The 24428-nt window shown below is 45.2% G+C and overlaps 1 protein-coding gene across 13 annotated transcripts in view; it reads left to right on the forward strand.

Moving 5' to 3' along the window:
* Positions 1 to 24428, forward strand: part of LOC310659260 (uncharacterized protein) — an 87811-nt gene that overhangs the window by 7989 nt on the left and 55394 nt on the right. For 12 of the 13 annotated variants that reach the window (XR_014502675.1, XR_014502676.1, XR_014502677.1 and 9 more), the window contains exon 2: positions 15241 to 15309. Coding sequence is in view for 2 of the 13 variants with exons in the window: in XM_083402548.1 (XP_083258674.1) it covers positions 15241 to 15309 (69 nt within the window). In the remaining 11 variants the exon portion in view is untranslated. Of the gene's footprint in view, positions 1 to 15240; positions 15310 to 19628; positions 19968 to 24428 lie in introns of those variants that run through there. The other variant, XR_014502685.1, reaches the window with a different exon arrangement.

Below are 24428 nucleotides of genomic sequence, written 5' to 3' on the forward strand. Positions count from 1 at the left end.
TATTGCAAGTTGGCAGCGCCATCACAGCCTGTCTGGAATTGGACTGAGCCAAGGCACAGAACAAATCTCACCTTATCCCTTGTGCATTGTGATTCAGGCAGCTTTAGAGATGTAGCTAAAGCAAGCTGGGCCAAAACGAGGAAGCGTCTGCTACATGCAGGCAAGTCTAGTGAACTGGCCTTCACACAACCCGTTTGGTCTTTGATTTCAGACCCCCACCGCCCCAGTGCTGTTTGAACTGGCTGTTTGACTGCGCATGTCTTGCACCTCCAGTCTGATCCTGAGCATTTGGTGTGCAGCAGGGAGTCAGCTGCAGGTGGCAGGCTTTGGAGTACCAGTGAAGGGCAGCCAATTGCCAATTATTTAGCTTATTATTACAATGCCCCCCCCCCTAAAATCACCATGGCAACTTGCTTTGGATTGCCTGGCTCAAGCGCCAACATTTCATGGTCCTTTTCTGATCAAAGGAAGCTGTCTTCTACCAAGTCAGAACATGGGTCCATCTATCTTGATATTGCATCAGTGACTAGCAACAGCTCTCCAGGGTTTTAGGCATGGGAGCATTCCAAGTCATCTGTGGAGATGCTAGGGATTGAACCTGCGACCTTCTACATGCAAAGCAGATGCTCTACCGCTTCACTATAGTCCTTTCCTAAATACAACCCTTTGAGGTTGCAAGGGCAGGCTGATAGTCTTGGAACCAACCAATGTGTTGAATAAACCAAAACACACACACCCCGTATTCATAGAATTGTAGAACTGTAGAGTTGGAAGAGACCCCAAGGGTCAAGTCCAACCCACTGCAATGCAAGAATCTAAACTAAAGTATTCCTGACAGATGGCCATCTAATCTCTGCTTAAAAACCTCAAATGAAGGAAAGTCTGCAACCTCTCTAGGGAGCCTGTTCCACTGTCAAACAGCTCTTACTGTCAGAAAGTTCTTCCTGATGTTTAGCCAGTCTCTTGCAATTTGAAGCCATTTATTTGTGCCTTACTCTCCAAAGCAGGAGAAAACAAGCTTGCTCCATCTTATATCTGATAGCCCTTCAGATATTTGAAGATGGCTATCATATCTCCTCTCTGTTTCCTCTTTTCCAGACTAAACAGAGCCAACTCCCTCAACTGTTCCTCATAAGGTTTGGTTTCCATACCCTTGATCTTATTGGATGCCCTCTTTTGCACACGTTCCAGTTTGTCAATATCCTTCTTAAATTATGGCATCTAGAACTGGACACAGTATTCCAGGTATGGTCTGGCCAAGGCAGAATAGAGCAGTGCTATTACTTCCCTCGATTGGAATACTATACTTCTGCTGATGAAGCCTAGAATAGCATTAGCTATTTTTGCTGCTGCATCACACTATTGACTCTTGTTAAGCTTGTGATCTACTAAGACCCCTAGATCCTTTTCACATGTACTGCTAGTAAGCCAGGTGTCCCCATCCTACACTTGTGTATCTGATTCTTCCTGCCTAAGTGCAGAACCATATTTGAAGTTGGCTACCATATCTCCCCTCAGTCTCCTCTTCTCCAGGCTAAACATATCCAGCTCCTTCAACCGTTCCACATAAGGCTTGTTTTCCAGACCCTGGATCATCTTGGTTGCCCTCTGCACATGTTCCAGCTTGTCAACATCTTTCTTAAATTGAGGCACCCAGAACTGGACACAGCATTCCAGGTGTGGTCTGACCATTCTCAGAGGCTTAAGCCATCTCTAATTCTGCATCTTTCATTAGATATATGGTACCTCCTTCGTTGTACTTTGTACTGGAACATCACCATACAAATGTACTTGTTTGGCCAACAGCATTTAACTCTTAGAACATAGGATGCTGCCTTATTCCAGACTGTTTGCTCATCTAGTCCAGTAATTGTCTGCTATTCCTACTGGCAGAAACTCTTCAGGGCACTTCCCATCACATGTTACACAAGTCAGACGCCACTCGTCTAGCTAGCTCAGTGTTGGCTACAATGACCACCAATGGCTCTCATTGGTTCCAGACAGTCCCAGCCCAAAGTGAAGGTGCTGGGCACTTGAACCTGGGACCTTCTGCATGCAAGGCACATGTCCTACCACTGAGCTGTGGTCCTTCCTGAAATACGCCCACTGAGTTCAACCAGCTTGATTCCCAAGTAAATGTATTTAGGATTGAAAACCTGGATTCACTTCCCCCACCCCCATAATATACTTCGCTATTGGTGGGGGGAAATCAGTCCTCTGGACTCTCAAGCAACTGCTATCCAGGATTGTAAACCAAGTTGATGGAGAAAGCTCAAAGGGGCCAGGTGGAGAACTGCAAACTTCTTTTCTGGGAGTGCTCCTGCCCCCAGCGCACAGTTATCAGATATAACTTTCCCCATCATGCTAGGAGGTGCCTTCTCTACTCTATCTCTGCCTTTCACTTCTTGATCTCTCTGCTCCGCACAATCGCATCTTATTTATTTATTGCATTTATTAGTCGCCCTGTGACAAAAAATTCTCAGGGCGACGAACAACATGAAAATAATTCAACACTACAAAAAAAATAATGCAATAAAAACACCGATCATATAACAGCACGGAATACAACACAGCCACAAATAACAGACCAGAGATTAAAACAAATTCAGCCAAAGTCATAACATCAAAAGAATGAATACCACAAAAAAAAAAATCACAATGGGATAGTTTTATTATCTATTTTAATTATGGATGTGTACATTTTAATGTTCTGATGGGTTTGTTTTATTATCCATTTTAATTATGGATGATTATTGTTCGTGTTAACTGGTTTTTATACTTTGTAATCTGCTTCGAAGCCTCTTTTGTATCAAGCAGTATATAAATTAATTGATAACAATAGTAAGTAATAATCTTTATGGGGTTTAAAGCACAACATTGTACCATTGTGAATGCTAACAGTAAGCTGTTAAAACTGTAAACCTGTTAAGCAACACATTTTTAAAGGCCTTGGATTTCATTTTTTTCTTGAAAAGGGTTTTCACCCGGCATCAAAGAAATAGAAAAGTATACGCCAGGTAGAATCATAGAATCATAGAGTTGGAAGAGACCACAAGGGCCATCGAGTCCAAGCCCCTGCCAAGCAGGAAACACCATCAGAGCTCTCCTGACATATGGTTGTCAAGCCTCTGCTTAAAGACCTCCAAAGAAGGAGACTCCACCACACTCCTTGGGGGAAGTGTTCCATAACCATAGAACCACCACCAAACAGCCCCACTCCTTCATGGTCACCCTCCATAGCCCGGCTTGAGAGGACACTCAGATGAGGGCCTCAAATGAACTGATGACCACAGGGCCATAGAATAAGAGCTGATCCTTCAGGTGCCAGGCTCCCAAGCTGTGATTTACAACCTGCCCTTTGAAGTGAGCCCAGACATGGACTGGGAACCAATGAAGATGACAAAAGCATTGATGTGATATAGGGATGGGGGACTTCAGTCCTGGCTATAGGTATAGGTATCTTTATTTGGCCATTGGGACTCTCCCTAAGCCCCCACCCCCACCCCATCTCCAGTGCTGCTCTGTGCTCTCCTCAAGTGCCTTTGCCAGACTGGAATGTGTCCTTGAACCGTAATCATGTCTCTTGCTCACCTGGGTGAAGGAGGGAAGGGTGTTGGTGTTCAGCAACCCCTGACTTTTAAGTGGCTGGGATGTAGTCTACTGTAGAAAGGTAAGAGTTGCACCTGTTGCTCTGTCCACTTTGGCTCTGGTCTCACCTGCCACTGGCCTGTGGCCCCCAGAAAGTTCCTTGTGATGGAATGTGGCCCTTGGATTGAAAGTGATTCCTTTCCCCCTGGTGTAATTTGTTTGTACTGGTGGGAAGTTTCTAAGCACAATAGGAGAAGAATTGTATATGCCTCAGCTCTTTGGATGAAGAGGGGAACAAAAAATTAAAAGAAATGTGCAGTGTGTGTATGTATATATATAATCTTATGCCTGTAATTGTGTACTTCAGAGTAGACCCCATTGAACTCAATGGAACCTCTTCATCAGAAAGTGTGCATAGGATTGCAGACGTAACTTTGACACTAAGAACCAGCCACAGTTCTGCAGTGCATCTGAACTCAGAGAACTGTGGCTTGTTCTTACTGGGGGTGGTTGAAGAATTTGTTAAATTCCAGTAGAAGAGACATGATTTGTACCTTCCAGACTTACTTACCCATTGTTTTCCATGCTTCCTGAATGTTCTGATGCACTTCTTGCCTCTTCATTTTCAGGTAATAGGCTTAAAAGTACACAGTAAGTGCAAATTTTCATATAGATTCCCCACCTTAAATTGCAGATCAATGCAGAAACTTGTTGGGAGAGAGTAATGTTCGTGGGGAAGTCACACAGTTTGGACATAGAACTAGGGATGGAGGAATCAATCTCAGTTTTACTCAGAGTAGACCCATGGAAATAATGGACCTAACTTAGTCATGTTCATTACTTTCATTGTGTCTACTTAGTTGACTACCATCCAAAGTTTGTTACAACAAACTAGAATCAAGCTGTGGTTTCAGATCCTCTGTTGCTGTAGAAGTTTAGAATCATAAAATTTGGGTGCTACAAGGAACCATGGTTTGTTCTTAAACACCATGACTCATTCACAAGAGCGTAAACCACATTTTTTTTTGCATGTGATTGTCTGAACCAGAGTTTTGCAGACTTTTCAGAGGATTTCTCTGTCATTGTTTCTCCTGTTTCTAATTTCCTTTGGCACGCATTTTTGGTGAGCTGTCTGCAGACCTTAGAAAAGCAGAATAGTCATGTTTTAAACAGCAACATGTCTGTGTTGTTAATGCGTGTACGCTGGCACACACTAAGTGCATCTGGGCAGAAAAACCACACACAACAAGTTTCAGCTCTCATTTAGAAACTGCCAAGTTACAACAAACAGCTGAAGAAAGGAGTGGTGGGGCTTATAATGGCAGCAGCGAGTGACCTCTTACTGCAAAGAAATACAGACAATAACAGTTTACTGAACAGCTGAAAGCTATTCCTAATGAATTGAACAAACTTATCCTGAAGGGGGAGAGTTAAGAGAGCTCATGAAAAACATGGCTCTGAGAAATTACAGTGAACAACTAAACTTTAAAACACTACCAATTTTCTAAATGGCCTTTTCACATGCATTCGCAATCGCTACTCCTCTCTCACATGCTTACGGGGAATCAAAGGAGATGTTTCTTGTTCTTTGGGATAAATGATAATTTTGAGTCTCAAGCAAACAAAGCAATTGGGGGTAATGACACCACACCCCCGCCACACCTACATGCTCTCTCGAAATTAGAATAATAGGGTTCATCTTATCCGTCTTGCCTTGGAAGCGAGCCCTGTTGAGCAAATTTGCGTTCGGCAGTGCGCTATTCTTCTCTTCTCTGAATAGTTCAAAAGAAGGTTTTTTTTCCACAGAGAAATGGCAACCAGATTGGCCTCTTCCCCTCTCCAAGAGCCTATTCTCTGCAATGATTCCTTTCATCCAGAACTGGCCTATGCAACTTAATTACTCATCACAATACTTATATTCCATCTTTCCTTGTGCAGTTCCAAAGCAGATAACGGAAATAATGAAAGACAGCAGAAGCAAACCAAACCAACACAATTTTAAACGGTGTGTGTGTGCGTGTGCACATGCAAAGGTGAGCAGTAAAGTCCAGCCTCTGCAAGCCAACTGCTGAACTATAATGGATCATTTGGGAGAGTGAGGTGGCTGTTTCAGGTAGTGAGTGCTGGGGGCTTCCTCTTCTGTTGAGACTTACAGCTCACAGAAGAAGTGGGCAAGTCTAGTGTCTTCAGGGCAAGCACAAAAGCAAGGTCTTTCTAAGTAGAATTCAGGACCCTGGGCAGCACCCAGTGGGCCCTGGTGGTTGAGTCCTCCTTGCCTCACCAGATGACAGAGAATCATCTGAGGCCTTACAGAGGCACGCAAACCCTTTTCTGCATTGAGTCTCAACTCCATGAAGTAAGCCAGTTTTTTTTGTGTGTGTTTTTAAGGGTCCTTGCCTGCTTCTGTATCCTTTGACTTCTGTGAATACTAATAGATTCAAGGGTTGTTGGGGATTTGTCCCCTGAGTCCAAGGATGGTGGCATGGCTGTGTTCTCCAGCTAGAGGAGCACAGGAGAAGCTACTGAAGACTCTGCCATGGGGAATGTTCCCTAGACCTTTGAGTCCTTCTCAGAGTCTTGTTGGACCCCAGGATCAGGCCACTAGGAGGTGGCTCCTATGCCTCCCACTCCCATTTTATGCAGTGCCATGCATGCATCAAAAAGAAAGATTTATAGAGCCTTGAATCAACTGCCTTGCATTGGTGAGCTGTGTCCAACCTATTTAAAGGGACTAGTGTTAATTCTGGTTAAGAGGGAACTCTGGTTGGCATTGGTGTATCGCTTAACTGTGATGAAAGGGAGGAGATGTAGAACGCCATAAATCTCTGATCTGCTCCTGATCTTCTTACTGTGCCTAGTGTACCATTCATATTGGCCTGGTGACACAGTGTGATGGAGTCAAATTCTTTTACTTACAGGATGGCCAGACAGACAGGAAGAAGAATTGCTGGGGGAAGTGTCTTGTGATTGTTGTGACCACATTGTATACTCAACAGGTTGATTCCCCACCCCCTTTGGTCGAGAGTTACTCTTTCTTTGGTAATTATGTTTAGTGAATAAATTGCCTTTCATGTTAACTGCTGAGTTCCATTTTAAGTGCACGTTCCCTTTTTCTGGCGTATCAAAGAGAATCTGTTGATTTTAATTGGGCTCTCCTTAGGCTCATGATCTGGCTTGCCAGACCAGGCTTTCAGAGCTCTCTTACCTGTAGTAAAAAGGGCTATGAAGCATGTGGTTCTAGCTGAAATTGTTCCACTAAGCCTTTCCAACAGCTAGGACTGTGCCTTGGCAGGAAAACCTAGTAGTTCCATGAGACCCAGTTTTTGGCAAATGGAGCCACGGATTTTCAAGGATCCATTGTGTTTTGTGTTGTGTTTGAACAAAGATGGGGATTTATTTGGCAGTTTCATTCAATTCCACGTTCCTGTGAAATTTCAGTTAAGGGGGTGCTTTATTTTGTATTATTATTGGCAAATTGTTAACATGACGATCGATTGTGAAATGCTCTTTATAAAAACCCAACAAAAACACACCAAAATATGCATGGCTGGCTGAAAATATTTTGCCGCAGAAGCAGAAAATCAAAATGGCACCTCCCCAACTGATTGATATGGGGCAGTAACATTATTTGAAATAAAATTCTGGGTGCAATAATGATTCTGTGCTGTGCGGTCATGCTCATTGTCATTCTGCACCAACCTCTGCTTGTTAATCTCATTGTTTACTCCAGGGACAGTGACTCTGGACTTCCAGTTAATGTTTGATTCCAAATCCCATCAACCCTAACCAGCATGGCCAACAGTTAGGAATGATGGGATTTGGAGTCCAACATTATGCATCAAACAAGGAGCTTCCCATTTGATTTGGACAGTGGCTGTTGAAGCCAGTTTTGAGAAAGTGAACAGTCTGGTTGTTAATAGCTCAGTCAGTGCGTGGATTTTAAAAATCTTGCATTACCTGTAATTGTGATGGCCAGTGCTTTCCGACTTGCCAAAAACCACAGGAAGGGAAAGTGCTGTTGTGCTAAAGTCCTGCTTGCAGATTCCCCCTGGTTGGCCAACTGTGAAAACAGGATGCTGGACTAGATGGGCCATTGTCCTGATCCAGCAGGATTCTTCTTCTGCCAGTGGATGTATGCAAAAGTGGATGTGGCCATCCAGGCAAGCAAAATTCAGTATCTCAATTCCAGGACAAAAGTAAAACCATTAGAGGAGAGTCCAAGGTCAGTGGGGTGTATGGGCATGGAGGCTGTGGGCCTGGGCAGAGTTCCAAGGGGCATAAAGAAATGCTTGGAAGGTCACATTTAGCTCCTGGTCTTGAGGTTCCTCACCCCTGGTCTACACTGACTATCCTGTGAATTCCAGTTCCTTGGATGCAGATCAGTCCTGCTGCTAGAGAGTCTCAGATTCCACCTGAGTGGAGAGGTGGAACATTGAACCTGCAAGCTGCTACCCAGTGGCGTAGTGTGGTGGGCCACAGGGTCAGTGGCCCTGGGCACAAAATCGTTAGGGGTGCAAAATTTCAACACCCCATGCTGCCTCAATACAGCTGTGTGCTTCCGTCATTGGGCTCTATTTAAAATGGCTTCTCCATGCGAACCAGGAAGTGACATCTCCGGACAATGTAATGACCCTTATTTTCTTATTTCTGTGGCCGTGATCTCGTGTGTGATGTGGACGCCATTAGGCAGTTTAATTTGCATGCATACTTTATCTGTTTCCCTCCCTCCTACACGGCCCTGGGTGCTGGCAACTCACCCCGTGCCACTGGCTCTGCCACTGAGCCACAGACTCCTATTGCCCCTACTTCACCATTAAAGATGTTTAATTGTCCCTGAGGCTTTCTCACCCAGGGCTGACAGATCAACATGGTGGCAGCAGGTGAGTGGAGTATAAAATAGAACATCATGTTGCTCTGCAAGAAACAAAAACCTTCCACTTTCTAAGTCAGAACTGGTTCCTTCTATGCTGTACTTATCTACTAAAGAAGATGTCAAAGAGATAAATAAATGTGGTGAAGGGGCTTGAAGAACTCAGAGAAGCTATGAACTATGCCGAGCAGGGCACCCAAGATGAACAGGTCATAGTGGAGAGTTTTGACCAAACGTGATCCACCTGGAGCAGGAACTGGCAAGCCACTCCAGTATCCCTGCCAAGAAAACTCCATGGATAAAGACAACAGGCATATAAAAGTTATGACGCTGGAAGATGAGCCCCTCAGGTCAGAAGGCGTCCAACATGCTACTGGGGAAGAGCGGAGGACAAGTACAAGTAGATCCAGAGCTGATGAAGCGGCTGGGCCAAAGCCAAAAGGACGCTCAGTTGCGGATATGCATGGAAGCGAAAGGAAAGTCCAATGCTGTAAAGAAAAATATTGCATAGGAACCTGGAATGTAAGAAAGATGGAGGGCACAAGGAGAAGGGGACGACAGAAGGCGAGATGGTTGGACAGTGTTCTCGAAGCTACAAACATGAGTCTGTCCAAACTGCGGGTGGCAGTGGAAGACAGGAGTGCCTGGCGTGCTCTGGTCCATGGGGTCATGAAGAGTCGGACACGACTGAACGGCTAAACAACAACAACAACATGACTTTCTTTAGGCACCTGAAGGCAACCCTGTATTGTTATGCTTTTAATGTCTGGTGTTCTGTGCTGTGGTGGTTGTGGTGGTGGTAGTGTTTCTGTATATTGTGTTGGAGAGTGGCTAGGGGAACCCAGCCAGATGGGCTGGGTGCAAAAAATAGATTAGAATCATGAAATTGTAGAGTTGGAAGGGACCACAAGCGTCCAACCCCTGCAGTGCAGGAATCTGTTGCCCAACGAAGGGTTTGAACCCACATCCCTGAGATTCAGAGTCTCATTGCTTGCTGAACAGAAGATCGGCGGTTCGAATCCCCACGGTGGGGTAAGCTCCCATTGCTCGGTCCCTGCTCCTGCCAACCTAGCAGTTTGAAAGCATGCCAAAAAGTGCAATTAGAGAAATAGGTACCGTTCCGGTGGGAAGGTAAACGGCGTTTCTGTGCGCTGCTCTGGTTCACCAGAAGCGGCTTAGTCATGCTGGCCACATGACCCAGAAGCTGTATGCCAGCTCCCTCGGCCAATAAAGCGAGATGAGCGCTGCAACCCCAGAGTCGGCCACGACTGGACCTAATGGTCAGGGGTCCCTTTACCTTTACCTAGCTCAGTGGAAGAGCCACCTGCCTTGCATGCAAAAGGTCTCAGGTTCAGTCCCCGGCATGCCCAGGTAAAGCTGAGACAGACCACTGCCTGAAATACTGGAGAGATGCTGCCAGTCAGTGCAGACCACATCAAGCTAAATGGACCGATATTCTGCCAGGGTGTAATGCAGCTTCCTTGTTTTACGCTCCGCATTTTAACAGCCCTGTTGCGAGGCTATTTCTCCTCCCGTTGATGTATGTCCCCTTTTCCTCGGCTCCGCACCTTTCTAATCTGATTCCACAACTTAAAAATCTTACGAAAATTATTTCCCTTCAGTGGTGTTCCGAGGTGTTTGTTTGCCTCTTATTTTTTTATTATTAATATACATGTAACTGCGGGGGAGAAAAAGCCTGTGCTGATTCATAAAGTAGATATTCTGCTAGAAATCCCACGCTGCTGCCTGCATTTTCATAATTCTAAGTAGAGTGTTTATTTATTGAAATTTGTAACCCACTGAGGGCACATTAATCTCTGGGGGAAGGATGCACGGGGCGGGTGCCTGGTGGGGAGGGAGAAGAGCCTGGGTTTGGGAAAGGACAACATGCAGTGGTCTGCAGATAAGAGAGCGCTGATTAAAAGCATGCTCGACGCAACACTTTGGCGATAAAACTGAAATCCCTCTTGGAAATACATCCACTTAAAAGCATAATTCTCCGCATAAGTGGAACGCTTTAGGTCCTCTATCTGCACCCTCTAGATTACTCAAATAAAAGGGGCATTACCAGACTACTAGGGAGTGGGGGCCCTGCTCCTCACCCCATCCCCAAAACTTAGCAGGCTGCCTGGCCAACACCTTTAGATGCCCATGCATGAGCCCTGGGGTGGGGACCTTTTTCAGACCAAGGGCCACATTCCCATCTGGGAAACCTTCCGGCGGCCACATCCCAATAAGGGGAGGGGCCAGAGGTGAAAGAGGACAGAGCAATGGATGCAAGTTTTCAGATCCTCCAAGTGTCCCTATTTTCCAGGGACAGTCCCGGATTTACAGAAGCCATCCCGGTTTCTGATTTGATCCCAGAATGATCCGCTTTTCCTGAGGATGTCCCTATTTTCATTGGAGAATTGTTGAAAGGTATGGAGTTATTTGACCCCCAAGAGAAGAAAACCCTTAGAAGACATCTGAAGGCAGCCTTGTATAGGGGAGTTTTTAAAGTTTCATGTTTTGTTGTGTTTTTATATATGTTGGAAACTGCCCAGAGTGCAGCTCTGATGATGATGATGATGATGATGGAATAGGATGTCCCTATTTTCATTGGAGAAATGTTGGAGGGTACAGTGGCATAGCGTGGGGGTGCAGGGGGGGCCCGGCCGCACCAGGCACAACATGGGGGGGGGGGCGCTCGCACTCGCAGCTCTCTGCCCCTACCTGGCTCACTCACTCTCTCTCACTGCAGTGCTGGCTGTGCGAATCCGATCTGAGCCGCCGGGTCGTTGCCCACTGTGGAGGGGAGGGTGCCAGGCGTGCGGTGCGGTGCGGAGAGAGAGCGAGGGACTAGCTGGGGGAGGGACAGTGCAGGGGGGGCGCAAATTACTTGCCTTGCCCCGGGTGCTGACAACCCACACTACGCCACTGGGAGGGTATGAGTTTTACCTTTGTACAGCGGGCTAATTTATGCATATGCTCACACACCTCTCTCTCTCCTCTGTCCAAGCGAGCGAGAGGCATTATCAGAGTTGAAGGACACACTCCAGCCATGCAAAAACACCCAGGGCTGGGATGAAGTAGAGCAGGTGAGTGGTGTGGCCTGTGGACAGTGCAGAAGAGCAGACTTGGCCCCCAGCCCTAAGGCTCCCCCTCTCCCGGTTTAAAATGTGGACCCACCCTACCCCCCAGCTATTCCTACTGCAACCAACCTTCTAATTCTCTCAGCAAACTCTCAGTGAAGTGTTTGCCACCGGAATGGGTGCACCAAGGGACTTCTCATATCTAGTGCTTCTGAAAGAAAGAAACAAAAAAACCCACCCCTCCATTTAACCGCACCAAGGTTTCCGTAGTTAGCAGTGTGATCCCATAGAAAACATGAGGCTTCTAACTTTCCTCAGTGCCCCTGTCAATTAAACAATAAACGGCAGAGTCTAACATATGGACCAGTCTCAGGAGGTAACTCTGGCATGCGTAATTAGCATGATTTGTCACCATGTAAGTTTCAGACTGTACAGTTTAATTAAAACAGGTAATGACAATGGGGCTATATATTCTAATCAGTGAAATATGTCTGCTTTAAAAAGCATAAGGGCTGCATTCTGAATTTGGATTTGTGTCGTTATATCAAGGGCATGTTTGCACAAGAGTTTTTCATGCTCCCAGTTAGTGCACTTTTAAAAATGCAGGGAGCTGTACCTGCGCAAGAGGGCAAGATACTACGATGGGAGGTATTGTGTAGATCTTTACACCATTTGTAACAACTCTTTGATTCCTGCAGAGCTAGGATAACCTGAGAGTAGGGAGGGGCGAATCTCTCCATTTTAGTTTCTCTCTGTTTCCCACTTTTCCAGTCTTAACTTCAGTTCTCAACCTTACCACACCCATTTGTGATTTTTTTTTTGAGCCCTCCTGAAAATAAGGCTTACTTCTGAGTAAACACATTTAAAGCTGGTCTGTGAGTGTAATTTTAATTTGAGTGAATTGTGACCAATGTTTCTACACCCAGTTACGTTCATTCAGACCATACTGAAACAAAGACATTCAATTACGGCAGGGAAATTTCCTTAACATCTTGAATTTTATGTGCGTGATCTTCCACCATCAACACCTGGGAGTACACAGTTTCTCAACGGGAGCTGGTTGATTTCAGAATCTGATTGGGTGCTGAGTCTCCTTTTTTCACCAAAGCTTTGTGATTCAGGTCTATGCATTCCGTTGAAGGACACAAACACCAAATTCTATGTGCATGTGAGGGCGATGCCTTGCCTTTATGTCGGCAATTTTAAAGTGATAAGTATGTGGGGATGAGAAGTCCAATTCTTTAGCACAGAAAATTTTTATTCCACAGAATGCCTTGTTTTAATAATTATTTCAACAGTGTATTGCACTTGGTTTTGTTTTTTATGTATTTTGCTTTTTGAATGGCTTCGGCTACCCAAATAAACCATAACCATAACACTTCCTATCAACCACATACACAATCAGCACAGACACCCAAAACACAGACGCACACATAAATGAAGGCACCACACAACACCCAAACTGGACATCCCATGGGACACTTGAAATACACTGAGAAGACACACAACACATGCAAACCCTTCTTTCCTACCCCAGAATCTGATTCCTCTCTTTATTTCTTCTTTATTCTCTTTCCTTCCAGTTGCAAATTCCAGGCCCAAGGCATTTTCCTTTAGCTCCAGAAGTCACAACTGCTCTGATAGCTACCCGTGATGTGTGAAGTATAAATGCTTAGATAGTTACCGCAGATAGGAGTTCTATTACGGAAGTTCAGTCTATCTATCTACAGACTAAATTGTGCTTTGGCAGGGGGAGGATGGAGCAGTCGAGCTAACGTTGTCAATCTTTTCTTCCACTCTCTAATGCCTCGGATGTGATATTTACTGTTGTTCAGATTCCTCTCGTTCTTCTATTTCAGCAAATAAAGTCCGGGAAATGGAATACTCAGTAGGTACATTGTATTGCTGCACATTTTTTTACAGCGGGGATGGCCAAAGAGCCTAACCTTATGAGTAGCACAATAACATCCTTTTAGTTCTCGTATAACCCTGACTATCAAACTCCTATGGAAGGAGTGGTGCAAGTGCCAGCGGTCTGCCAGAATTTTATTTATTTATTCTATTCTACTCTATTTGCTTTTGTTGTTAAAATGCCTTTCATTTTGTTATTCATTTGTTGAAATCACATCCTTATTCCCACTGGTTTTGATTCTTTCCATTAATTTTAATTTCCCATTGCTTCCAATGGCAGACTCTTCTGCTGCTAGTAATATCTGTGTTTTCCATCCAGCTGGCATAATTCCCCCCCCCCAGGCCTTCTGCTACTACTTCGAGGGATCAGACTTGTCAAGTTTCAGATGAATGAGATGGGGGGAAATTTCCCTATTTTACAAGCAGTGGGTACATGGACACACTTACATAAGCCAGCCTTTTAACTGAAATCAACATTGTTGCTGTTGTGGTGGTTTAGAGACAGCCTCCTATCCAAGGATCCTGAAGCAGTTTACCAAACAAAATTGCAACACTAAATGTCAAAACATAGAAAATCACTGTGGTGTAAAAGTTAGTATTTTGGTGTATGACCTGGGCAACAAGGGTTTGAATACCCACTCAGCCATGAATCTCACTGGGTGACCAGCCTAACCTAACATACATAGAACATAAAATAGAATCATAGAGCTGGAAGGGACCATGAGGGTCATCTAGTCCAACCCCCTGCAATGCAGGAATCTTTTGCCCAATGTGGGGCTCGAACCCACAACCCTGAGATTAAGAGTCTCATTCTCTACCAGCTGAGCTAAAATGGTTGTTCTGAGGATAAAATGGGGAGTGAGAGAACCATGTGACCACCTTGAGCTCTTTGGAGAAAAAGGAGGCATATAAATGAAATAAATAAGTATTAAAATATACATACAATCTGAATAAAAGCAACATGTTACTGATAATGTTTGGGCAGAACAGTGTATAGAGAGATGCCCCTTCAGTTATCCAGGCCCCAAGTAATTCAGGGTTCCTTAAGTCATCACTAACACCTTGAAATTGGACCCAGAGCTTCTTGGCAGTCAATGCAATTCTTTTAAATCTAATGTCGTTTGGCTCTCTGTGTTGCTCCCCTTAGCAGCTTGGCCACCACATTCTGCAGTGGCTGTAGCTTCCATGTTGTCTTCAAGGGCACCCTCATGTAGAGCACAGCACATTTGGGAGATTACCAGGGGGTGGATTAACGTGGTCAGGCTATCACTGTCCAGAAATTGGCAATCTCTGGTAGACCAACCAAAGTTGGCTAAAGGTACTCTGAGCCACTGAGGCAACATGAGCTTCCAGCAACAAAGCTCGATTCAGGACTTGCTCCTTCATGAGATTCCTGCCTTACAAGTTGTCTGCTTAACTCCTCAACATGAGAGCCACCTATTCACAGGGCCCCTGTCTTGTTGAGACTGAATCTGTTATACTGGCCTTCATCCATCCAGTACGGCATCCAGACAATGGCCTAGCATCTGGACAGACTTTCTGGACCCAGATGAAAGAGGGAAATAGAGCTGAATGTCAATAACATACTGACTGCATTCAACTCCAACCCCCCTGCTGCCATCACCCAGTGACTTCCTGTAGATGTTAAATAGGACAGGGAACAAGATGGAACCGTTTGTTATTTCACAACACAAATGGTATGGAACAGATCAGATGTCCCTCACTGCCACGTTCTAGAACTACCCTTGCAGATAGGAGTGGAACCACTGTAACAACATATCTCCATTTCTCATCCTGCAGAATCTACCTGATAGTTTACCATGGCTGATGGCACCAAAAGCCACTGAAAAAGCCAAGAAAACCAACAAGGTAAGACTCCATCTGTGTTTTTCCTGAAGAAGATAATCTACCAGTGTGACCAAACCCTAGACTGAAACCAAACTAGAAGGGGTCTAGATTAGGGTTTCCCAAACTTGGATCTCCAGAAGTTTTTGGACTGCGGTTCCCATCATCCCTGACCGCTGGTCCTGCTAGCTAGGGATGGTTGGACTAGTAGTCCAAAAACAGCTGGAGACCCAAGTTTGGAAAACCCTGCTCTAGATAATCCATAGCCTTCAGGAACGGAAGGTGTCCAGCCACCACCCTCTTGAGGACTTTGCCGAAGAAGGGGATATTTGCAATGGGACAGTAGTTGCCATATGACATCTGAGACCAACAGGGAGGTTCTGTTCAGTAGGGGCCACACTAATGCCTCTTTTAGGCCCCAGTGTCCGACTAGATGAGCTATATGGACAAATAGTCTGACCTGAAATAAAGCATCTTTTTATGCTCCAAATGGCCCTTCTTGGTGGATGCCATTGTGGGCCATAGCGAGGTCCAACAGAGTAAAATGTGTCAGCAAATTTGGGAGGGAGGGAGATCTGACAAAGAAGTGGCTGTAGTGTATATTGTGGGCTTTCCTTATATGCTGCCGAGTGGGCTGCTCCCATGCCCACTCGCAATTCACCAATTGGGTGAATGGGCAGGATCTTCTACTTGGGCAGCAAGCTTGGTCCAGGGACCTCCCTTGCTGCTCAGAAAGTAGCCAAAGGGGCTTCCCCCGTTGGACTGCGGAGGCCAGAGAAATGCCAGGCAACTAGAATTGTAGAAATTATCTCTGGTAATTTTTGTTCAGTTGGAAAAAAAAAATCCCAAGGGATATCATTGTAGCCTGAGCCATCTTGTTGTTGTTGTTTAGTCGTTTAGTTGTGTCCGACTCTTCGTGACCCCATGGACCAGAGCACTCCAGGCACTCCTGTCTTCCACTGCCTCCTGCAGTTTGGACAAACTCATGCTGGTAGCTTCGAGAACACTGTCCAATCATCTCGTCCTCTGTCGTCCCCTTCTCCTTGTGCCCTCCATCTTTCCCAACATCAGGGTCTTTTCCAGGGAGTCTTCTCTTCCCATGAGGTGGCCAAAGTATTGGAGTCTCAGCTTCAGGATCTGTCCTTCCAGTGAGCACTCAGGGCTGATTTCCTTCAGAATGGATAGGTTTGATCTTATTGCAGTCCATGGGACTCTGAAGAGTCTCCTCCAGCACCATAATTCAAAAGCATCAATTCTTCGGTGATCAACCTTCTTTATGGTCCAGCTCTCACTTCCATACATCACTACTGGGAAAACCATAGCTTTAACTATACGGACCTTTGTTGGCAAGGTGATGTCTCTGCTTTTTAAGATGCTGTCTAGGTTTGTCATTGCTTTTCTCCCAAGAAGCAGGTGTCTTTTAAATTTGTGGCTGCTGCCACCATCTGCAGTGATCATGGAGCCCAAGAAAGTAAAATCTCTCACTGCCTCCATTTCTTCCCCTTCTATTTGCCAGGAGGTGATGGGACCAGTGGCCATGATCTTTGTTTTTTTGAGCCATCTTACACAGGTATTATCTCTGATAGGCCTACTTGTTCCTCTTTCAGAGGCATCCTTAACTGCTCAGGTAGGAAAATGTAGATCCACCGAGCCGTCTATTTTGAAGGATATGATAATGTCAGTGACTCCTCAGGTAACTGTGTGCAGTGCATCATTAGATTGCCACCGGTGAAATCCACCTTGGAAATTCTTGGCACGGCACATTAAAATTTATCTCCTCAATCATGAGGGCTGATTTCTTTTGAAAGCGTAAAGCCATAGGCTTCACGCAAGAATCCTGAGAGTGCAATGAAAAGCTGTTGGTTCCCATGGCCATGACTCATCTACTACCAGGCCTGAATCTGGATCTGGACATTTTAAAGCACAGGTGGGAATTTGGGAGTGCTGCCTCCAACCCAATTTTCTGTGGCCCCCTGGCACCTCCTGAAATTATCCAATGCTTTCATCCCATCACAGTTTCTTCCTTCCTGTCAATTTTCTCCTTATTTTTCCTAACTTTAACAAATCTTTCCCTGTGTAGGAACATAGGAACTCCCCTTAAACTGAGTCAGGACATTGGTCCATCTAGTTCAGTATTCTCTGCACTGACTGGCAGCTGCTCTCCAGGATTTCAGAACAATGAGGTGGTTGTGTGTTTTATTTGATAAACATAAATTTTTAACGTTCCCCCTGGTTTTATGACTTGGGGAAAAGAAGTATGTTTTTCCCTGCTGTCTGAGAACAAATAATTGGCAGGCTTCTGCTGTCTGTGTGAAGCACAGAAGGGCTGTACACAATGTTATTCCTGCTTTGTCTGTCTGTGTGTGTGTGTGTGTGTGTGTGTGTGTGTACTCTGTACTTAGGACGCTTATTTATGCCTAGTCAGTCCATTGGCCCACCTAGCTCACAAGTGTCTACGTTGACTGACAGCATCTCTCCATGGTTTCAGACTGGATGCATTCCTAACCTTACTTGGAGATGCCATGGCCTGGATAGCTCAGTTGGTTAGAGTGTGGTGCTGGTTATGCCAAGGTTGTGGGTTCGATCCCCGCACAGGACAGCTGCATATTCTTGTAGGGCAGGGGATGGGACCACTAGATGATCCACAGGGGTCTGTTCCAATTATACGACTGGGGATTGAACCTGAGACCTTCTGCATGCTAAGCAAATGCTCTACCACTGAGCTACACAGCCCTTCTATGTGCAGAGCCTCCCCCCCATCAAGGAAGAAACTGAACCCCTCTTGCAGTGTGAACTGGAGCAGCCCAGTCACAGGTTTACGTCCTCATGGAGAACTGGACCTTGAACACAGGTCTTAAATGTGAAGGCCACACACCAGGACTTGATGCTTTGTCCTACACATGCCTCCTCTGACAGAATTACTAATCTAGCCATTGAAACGTGGGCTCCCCTTTTGCCGCAGAGTTGCATGATGGGCCATGCCCACCCTGTTGAGAAGGTCACTTTTAATTTAGTTTTTAAAGAGTTGACTTTCAAAGCCTAACAGTGTGTCACAGTTAATGGCATGCTCTTGTCTTAACATCCTTTCGTGTTATAATGTGCAGCAAGAGAGGTTTCTTTTTTTCCCCTTTTGCCGAGATCAGATGGGACCGGCAATAATAGCAAATAAAAATCCAAATTAAGGGAAAAGAGCAAGTAAATAAATTTTTAATCATATAAAATTTAATACTTATGTTAAGAAAAAGAATATTAAAAGTCATTTTATATAGAGTGAATTTATATTGGAGCTGATTTTTTAAAAGTTGTGCTGCTTTGAGTGATATGATAATCATGCGCTCCCCTCCTCCACTTGTTCAAGGGGATTGAAATTTATATACGCAATAACCAGCAAAGAATCATAAAGGATCAGACCAGAGGAATCTGTCTCACTCCATTTTTTCCTGTCACTCCCATAGTGATTTTAATATTTTCCTGAAGTCTCCCTGCATTTGCCAGATACTAACATAGTTTTCAAATACAGTTGGCTTAAAAATAAGAGCTAAATGAGGTATGCTTCTTGGTAAACCACAATGCTGCCAAGGTACTACACTGAAAAATGTACTTATATAAAAAAGCAGGTGACTGGAGTCTCCTGTTAGCTGTAAACTTCACAGGTCTATAATTTTGTGTGTTGTGGGCCAGCCCTATCATTAGACAGAGGCAATCACCTCAGGTGGCAAATGCTGGGAGACGATGGAAGCAGATCCCCCTATTTCTCCTGAGCCCCTTGGACATCTTCTGTGTGCCACATGGCCTGTCCTGTACCCCCATAGCTAACCTGCTGTGATGGAGAAGAGCAATGGTGGGCACCATTCAGTTAGTTGCCTATACTGCAGTACGATTTAATTACAGTGGTACCTCAGGTTACAGATGCTTCAGGTTACAGACGCTTCAGGTTACAGACTCCACTAACCCAGAAATAGTACCTTGGGTTAAGAACTTTGCTTCAGGATGAGAACAGAAATTGTGCGGCAGCAGCGGGAGGCCCCATTAGCTAAAGTGGTACCTCGGTTTAAGAACAGTTTCAGGTTAAGAACAGACCTCCAGAACGAATTAAGTTCGTAACCCAAGGTACCACTGTACTGGTCTAGTTGGCTTCTGTACATGGAATGGAGAGGGATGCCATCTTGTCCTTTGCTTCAGGTAGCAAAATATCTTGGGCTGGCCCAGTGTGAGACAGTCCAGAGCTTTGCATGTCTAAGGAAACTGACCTAGTTGGTTTGGGAAGACAGGGAAATGAGGTTTGGTTAAATTATGTGCATTGCCTGTGTCAGTAACTTCATTCTCATTTTGTTGTCACACAGACTCTCCAGGAGCAACCCAGGAATCTGTTGCCTCAGTTTTGGTAGAGGATGATATTCCATCATTAAACTTGTGGACATCCAGGAAGCTTACTACTAGAAGATTCAGGACAGGTAAACAAGATGTTAACTATGTTCCATAGTTAAACTATGGAATTTGCTTCCGAGGGAAACAGTGGTGGCTGCCAGTTTAGATGGCTTTAAAAAGGGATTAGACAAATCCAAGGAGGAGAGGGCTACCAGCTGTGATGGCTGTGCTTTGCTTCCATAGTCAAAGATAGTAATGCTTCTGAATAGGTTTCCCACAGGCATCTGGTTGGCTGCTCTGAGAGAACATGATGCAGGACTAGCAGCTAAAAAAGCCAATGCAATTCTGGGCTGCATCAATAGGAGTATAGCATCTAGATCAAGGGAAGTAATAGTGCCACTGTATTCTGCTCTGGTCAGACCTCACCTGGAGTACTGTGTCCAGTTCTGGGCACCACAGAAGGACACTGACAAACTGGAATGTGTCCAGAGGAGGGCAACCAAAATGGTCAAAGGCCTGGAAACGATGCCTTATGAGGAACGGCTAAGGGAGCTGGGCATGCTTAGCCTGGAGAAGAGGAGGTTAAGGGGTGATATGATAGGCATGTTCAAATATATAGAAGGATGTCACATAGAGGAGGGAGAAAGGTTGTTTTCTGCTGCTCCAGAGAAGCGGACATGGAGCAATGGATTCAAACGACAAGAAAGAAGATTCCACCTAAACATTAGGAAGAACTTCCTGACAGTAAGAGCTATTCGACAGTGCAATTTGCTGCCAAGGAGTGTGGTGGAGTCTCCTTCTTTGGAGGTCTTTAAGCAGAGGCTTGACAACCATATGTCAGGAGTGCTCTGATGGTGTTTCCTGCTTGGCAGGGGTTGGACTCGATGGCCCTTGTGGTCTCTTCCAACTCTATGGTTCTATGGTTCTATTATTCTAGATGGGTCATTGGTGTTATCCAGCAGGCTCTTATATTCTTGAGTGCTGAACTAAGACAAGATGGCATCCCTCTCCATTCCATGTACAGAAGCCAAATAGACCTCAGGCTACGAACTTAATTCGTTCCGGAGGTCTGTTCTTAACCTGAAACTGTTCTTAACCTGAAGCACCACTTTAGCTAATGGGGCCTCCTGCTGCCGCTGTGCTGTTCTCATCCTGAAGCAAAGTTCTTAACCCGAGGTACTATTTCTGGGTTAGCGGAGTCTGTAACCTGAAGCGTCTGTAACCCGAGGTACCACTGTATACTGCCCTTTATCTCAAGCGGGGGAAAAAAAATCTTTGGCCAGCTCTGATATACCCTCAATTTGCAGTCAGAGAGGCAGTAAAATTAGGAGATATATTGAGACATCCATGGGCCACCATACCTGGATGATGGGCTGAAAATCCAGAGCAGAAAGTTCCCCTTAGAAAATCTTGGGCTTGAATTTGGTTGATGATAGGGTGGTGGGCAGGGAAGGAAGGGGTTTAACCTTCCAAATGGCAAATCTAATGGTACAGGGAAGGAAACTCAAAAGGAAGTTTCCTAATGAAATTTATCCCTTACCTCTAAATTCCACAGTCTTGAATAATCAGCTGAAATTCCTCCCCCCCCCATTTTGCTACCTGCAAATGGGTTGGTCAAGTGTGTGTGTGTGTGTGTGTGTGTGTGTGAGAGAGAGAGAGAGAGAGAGAGAGAGAGAAGGGTGGGGGGAGATTTCAGCTTGACTAGATGGTTGTACAGTCATACCTGGGGTTACCGACGCTTCAGGTCGCGCGTTTTCAGGTTACGGACACGTCGAAACCCAGAAGTACCAGAAGAGGTTAACTGCAGGTTTCAGCACTTGCACATGCACAGAAGTGCTAAATTGTGCTTAGCGCATGCGCAGAAGCACCGAATCGTGACCCACATGTGCGCAGACGTGGCGCTGCGGGTTGTGAACGCTGCAGGTTGCGAACGGATCACGTTCGCAACCTGAGCATCCACTGTATTCATCTTGGTTTGGCCTCAGTTGTGGAGGCCCAGTTTTAAGAATAGTTTAACTCTATGCCGGATTCTGGCCAATCATTATTTCCCTTTGCTTTTAGTATATGCACCCTCAGTAGCAGATATTTTGCAAAACTGGCGAAGCGCATTTGTTAAAACAGAAGATTCATTGTAACAAGCTGCTTTTGGTGTGGGGGGAATTCATTAAAAGAATAACGTTGGCGTTTTTTGATCAGATAGGAAAACCAGATACATTTCCTTATTTTCAAAGGTTCTAGTTGAATAAAGTAACTGAAGCACAATTCAGTTTAATGGCAGAACATTTCTTTCACCGGCTGCAAAGCATGCATTTATGTGAATGCCTCTCCACTTTCTAACACTGCTTCCGACGACTTTATTTTATGATCACAATATTATTTTATGAACATGAAGGAGGAGGAGGAGGAAGAATTCCCTGATGTTCACCTCTGAGAAGTGGGAAATCCCATAGAAAATCTTGTCGAAAGATCCACAAAAGTAGATATTGACAGAAGTGAGCATGTGAGACATGTCTGCATTGTTAAATAGGAATGTTTTTTAAATTGCATTTGAACCCTGCTCTTTCATATCTAAGGAGAATACTCTTAGCTCAGTTGGTTAGAACATGGGGTTGATATAATAATAATCATCATCATCATCATCATCATCATCATCATCATAATTTATTTATACCCCGCCCATCTGGCTGGGTTTCCCCAGCCACTCTGGGTGGCTTCCAAAAGAATATTAAAATACTGTGATACATCAAACATTAAAAGCTTCCCTGAACAGGGCTGGCTTCAGATGTCTTCTAAAAGTCTGGTAGTTGTTGTTCTCTTTGACATCTGGTGGGAAGGCGTTCCACAGGGTGGGTGCCACTACCGAGAAGGCCCTCTGCCTGGTTCCCTGTAACTTGGCTTCTCGCAGTGAGGGAACCGTCAGAAGGCCCTTGGCGCTGGACCTCAGTGTCTGGGTAGAAAGATGGGGGTGGAGACGCTCCTTCAGGTATACTGGCCAAGGTCATGGGTTTGATCCCCATAGGGGTGCATATTCCTGCATTGCAAGGAGTTGAACTAGATGAAGGGACTAGTTGCAGTTCCTTCCAACTCTACGATCCTGTCATTCTACCTGGGAAGCTGTGCGGTTTGTATGCAGAAAGGCCTAAAGTGATGGGAAAGACGGAGGAAGCTACCTTACACTAAGTAGAATATTTGTTCATGGATCCCTGTATGGTTTACCAGAGTAAATGGCAGCAGTTCTCCAAGTTCTCAAGTTGAAATCTTTTCCATCATTTGCTGCTGCTGGAGCCTTTTAGCTAGAGATATCAGGGGTTGAACCTGAGATCTTCTACATAAAAAGCACATGTCTGACCTTTGAGCCAAGGCCCTCACCCTGACAACCTGGTAGCTGTTGTCAATCACAGTAGACAGGGGTGGAGGAATCTGTGACCCACCAGAAGTTGATGAATTAGAATTTCCATTATCCTTGACCATTGGGGCTCATTTGAGTTGAAGTCCAACAATATCTGGAAGGCTGCAGGTTCTCCACCCTTGAGGTAGAGCATAGTGGCTAGATGGACTGAAGGTCTGATTCAGTGGCAGCCTGTGGTCTGTCTGTTATGAGGCCCTTGGATTTCTCCTCTGTTACCTCATGTTGTCACCACTGTCTAATTTTCCTTGCAACTACCAAAGATTATTGCAACTTTCCCTTGCTGCCAAAATCAGTGATTTTGTTTCTCACTTCCTCTCTTTTTCTCAGCCCATTTCCCTGCCTGAGAGGCAGGAGTATCTTCTAGCAGATACCTTGGAAACTGTGCTCAGAGAGCCAGCAACAAAGTGTGCTAGGTAGTACGCCTGCTGGAGGGCCTCAGTTTACCTACAGCCTTTGAAGTTGTTGGTCATTCGGAGCTATCCATGGTACTGCCCTACCGTTACTCTCTGGGCACCTGATATGAATAGGTTAGAACACTCTGAGCCTGGCCCTGGGGAGAGAATTCTAAGCTCTGGTGCCATGACTGAAAAGACCCTGCTCCTAGTGACATCTGCTGAACCTTCTCCAGCACAGGTATCCAGAGCAAGGCTTCTCATCTTAAATGTTGTAAGTGCATTACTAGAGTTGTCATGCTTCAGGGTTCAGCCCCTTCTGCCAGTCTCTGGAATTTAATTTTCTGAGTCAGTGAGCAGGATACTTCTTGGCTCTAGTACACCTGCATCTAAATTCATCCATGGGAGCCCCAATGGTCCATGCTGTGTAGACAGTGGTGGTGGAAGGCAAGGAGGCTGCAGGTAGGTAGAATCAGAGTCAATAACAGTCAGAGCCAACTACCGTATTTTTCGCTCCATAAGACACACTTTTTCCCTCCTAAAAAGTAAGGGGAAGTGTCTGTGCGTCTTATGGAGCGAATGTGTTGTCGATCGCTGGCTTCCTTTCTGGCCCTGCCCACTTGCCCAGGCCTCCATTGTTGAATGTTCTGCAGACAGAGGCTGTTTGTTTCCCCAGCGACATGTGACTAGCTGATTAGATTATCTGTCTGGATACTGTAGAAGCCGCTTCCTTTCCTTTCCTAAAGAAGCTGCAGAACTGTGAGTTGAACCCCATAAAAACAGGATTTTTCCCCTTTGCAAAGTAAGCTCAACAACTTTGAGCTGATCCTCAAAAAAGGGACTTTTCCCCTTTGCAAAAGAAGCTGCACAACTGTGAGCTGATACCCCCAAAAACGGGGCTTTCCCCCTTTCCTCCTCTAAAAACTAGGCGTGTCTTATGGTCAGGTGCATCTTATGGAGCGAAAAATACGATA

This window comes from Podarcis tiliguerta, assembly GCF_965153285.1.
Source record: "Podarcis tiliguerta genome assembly, chromosome: 10".
Lineage (NCBI taxonomy): Eukaryota > Metazoa > Chordata > Lepidosauria > Squamata > Lacertidae > Podarcis > Podarcis tiliguerta.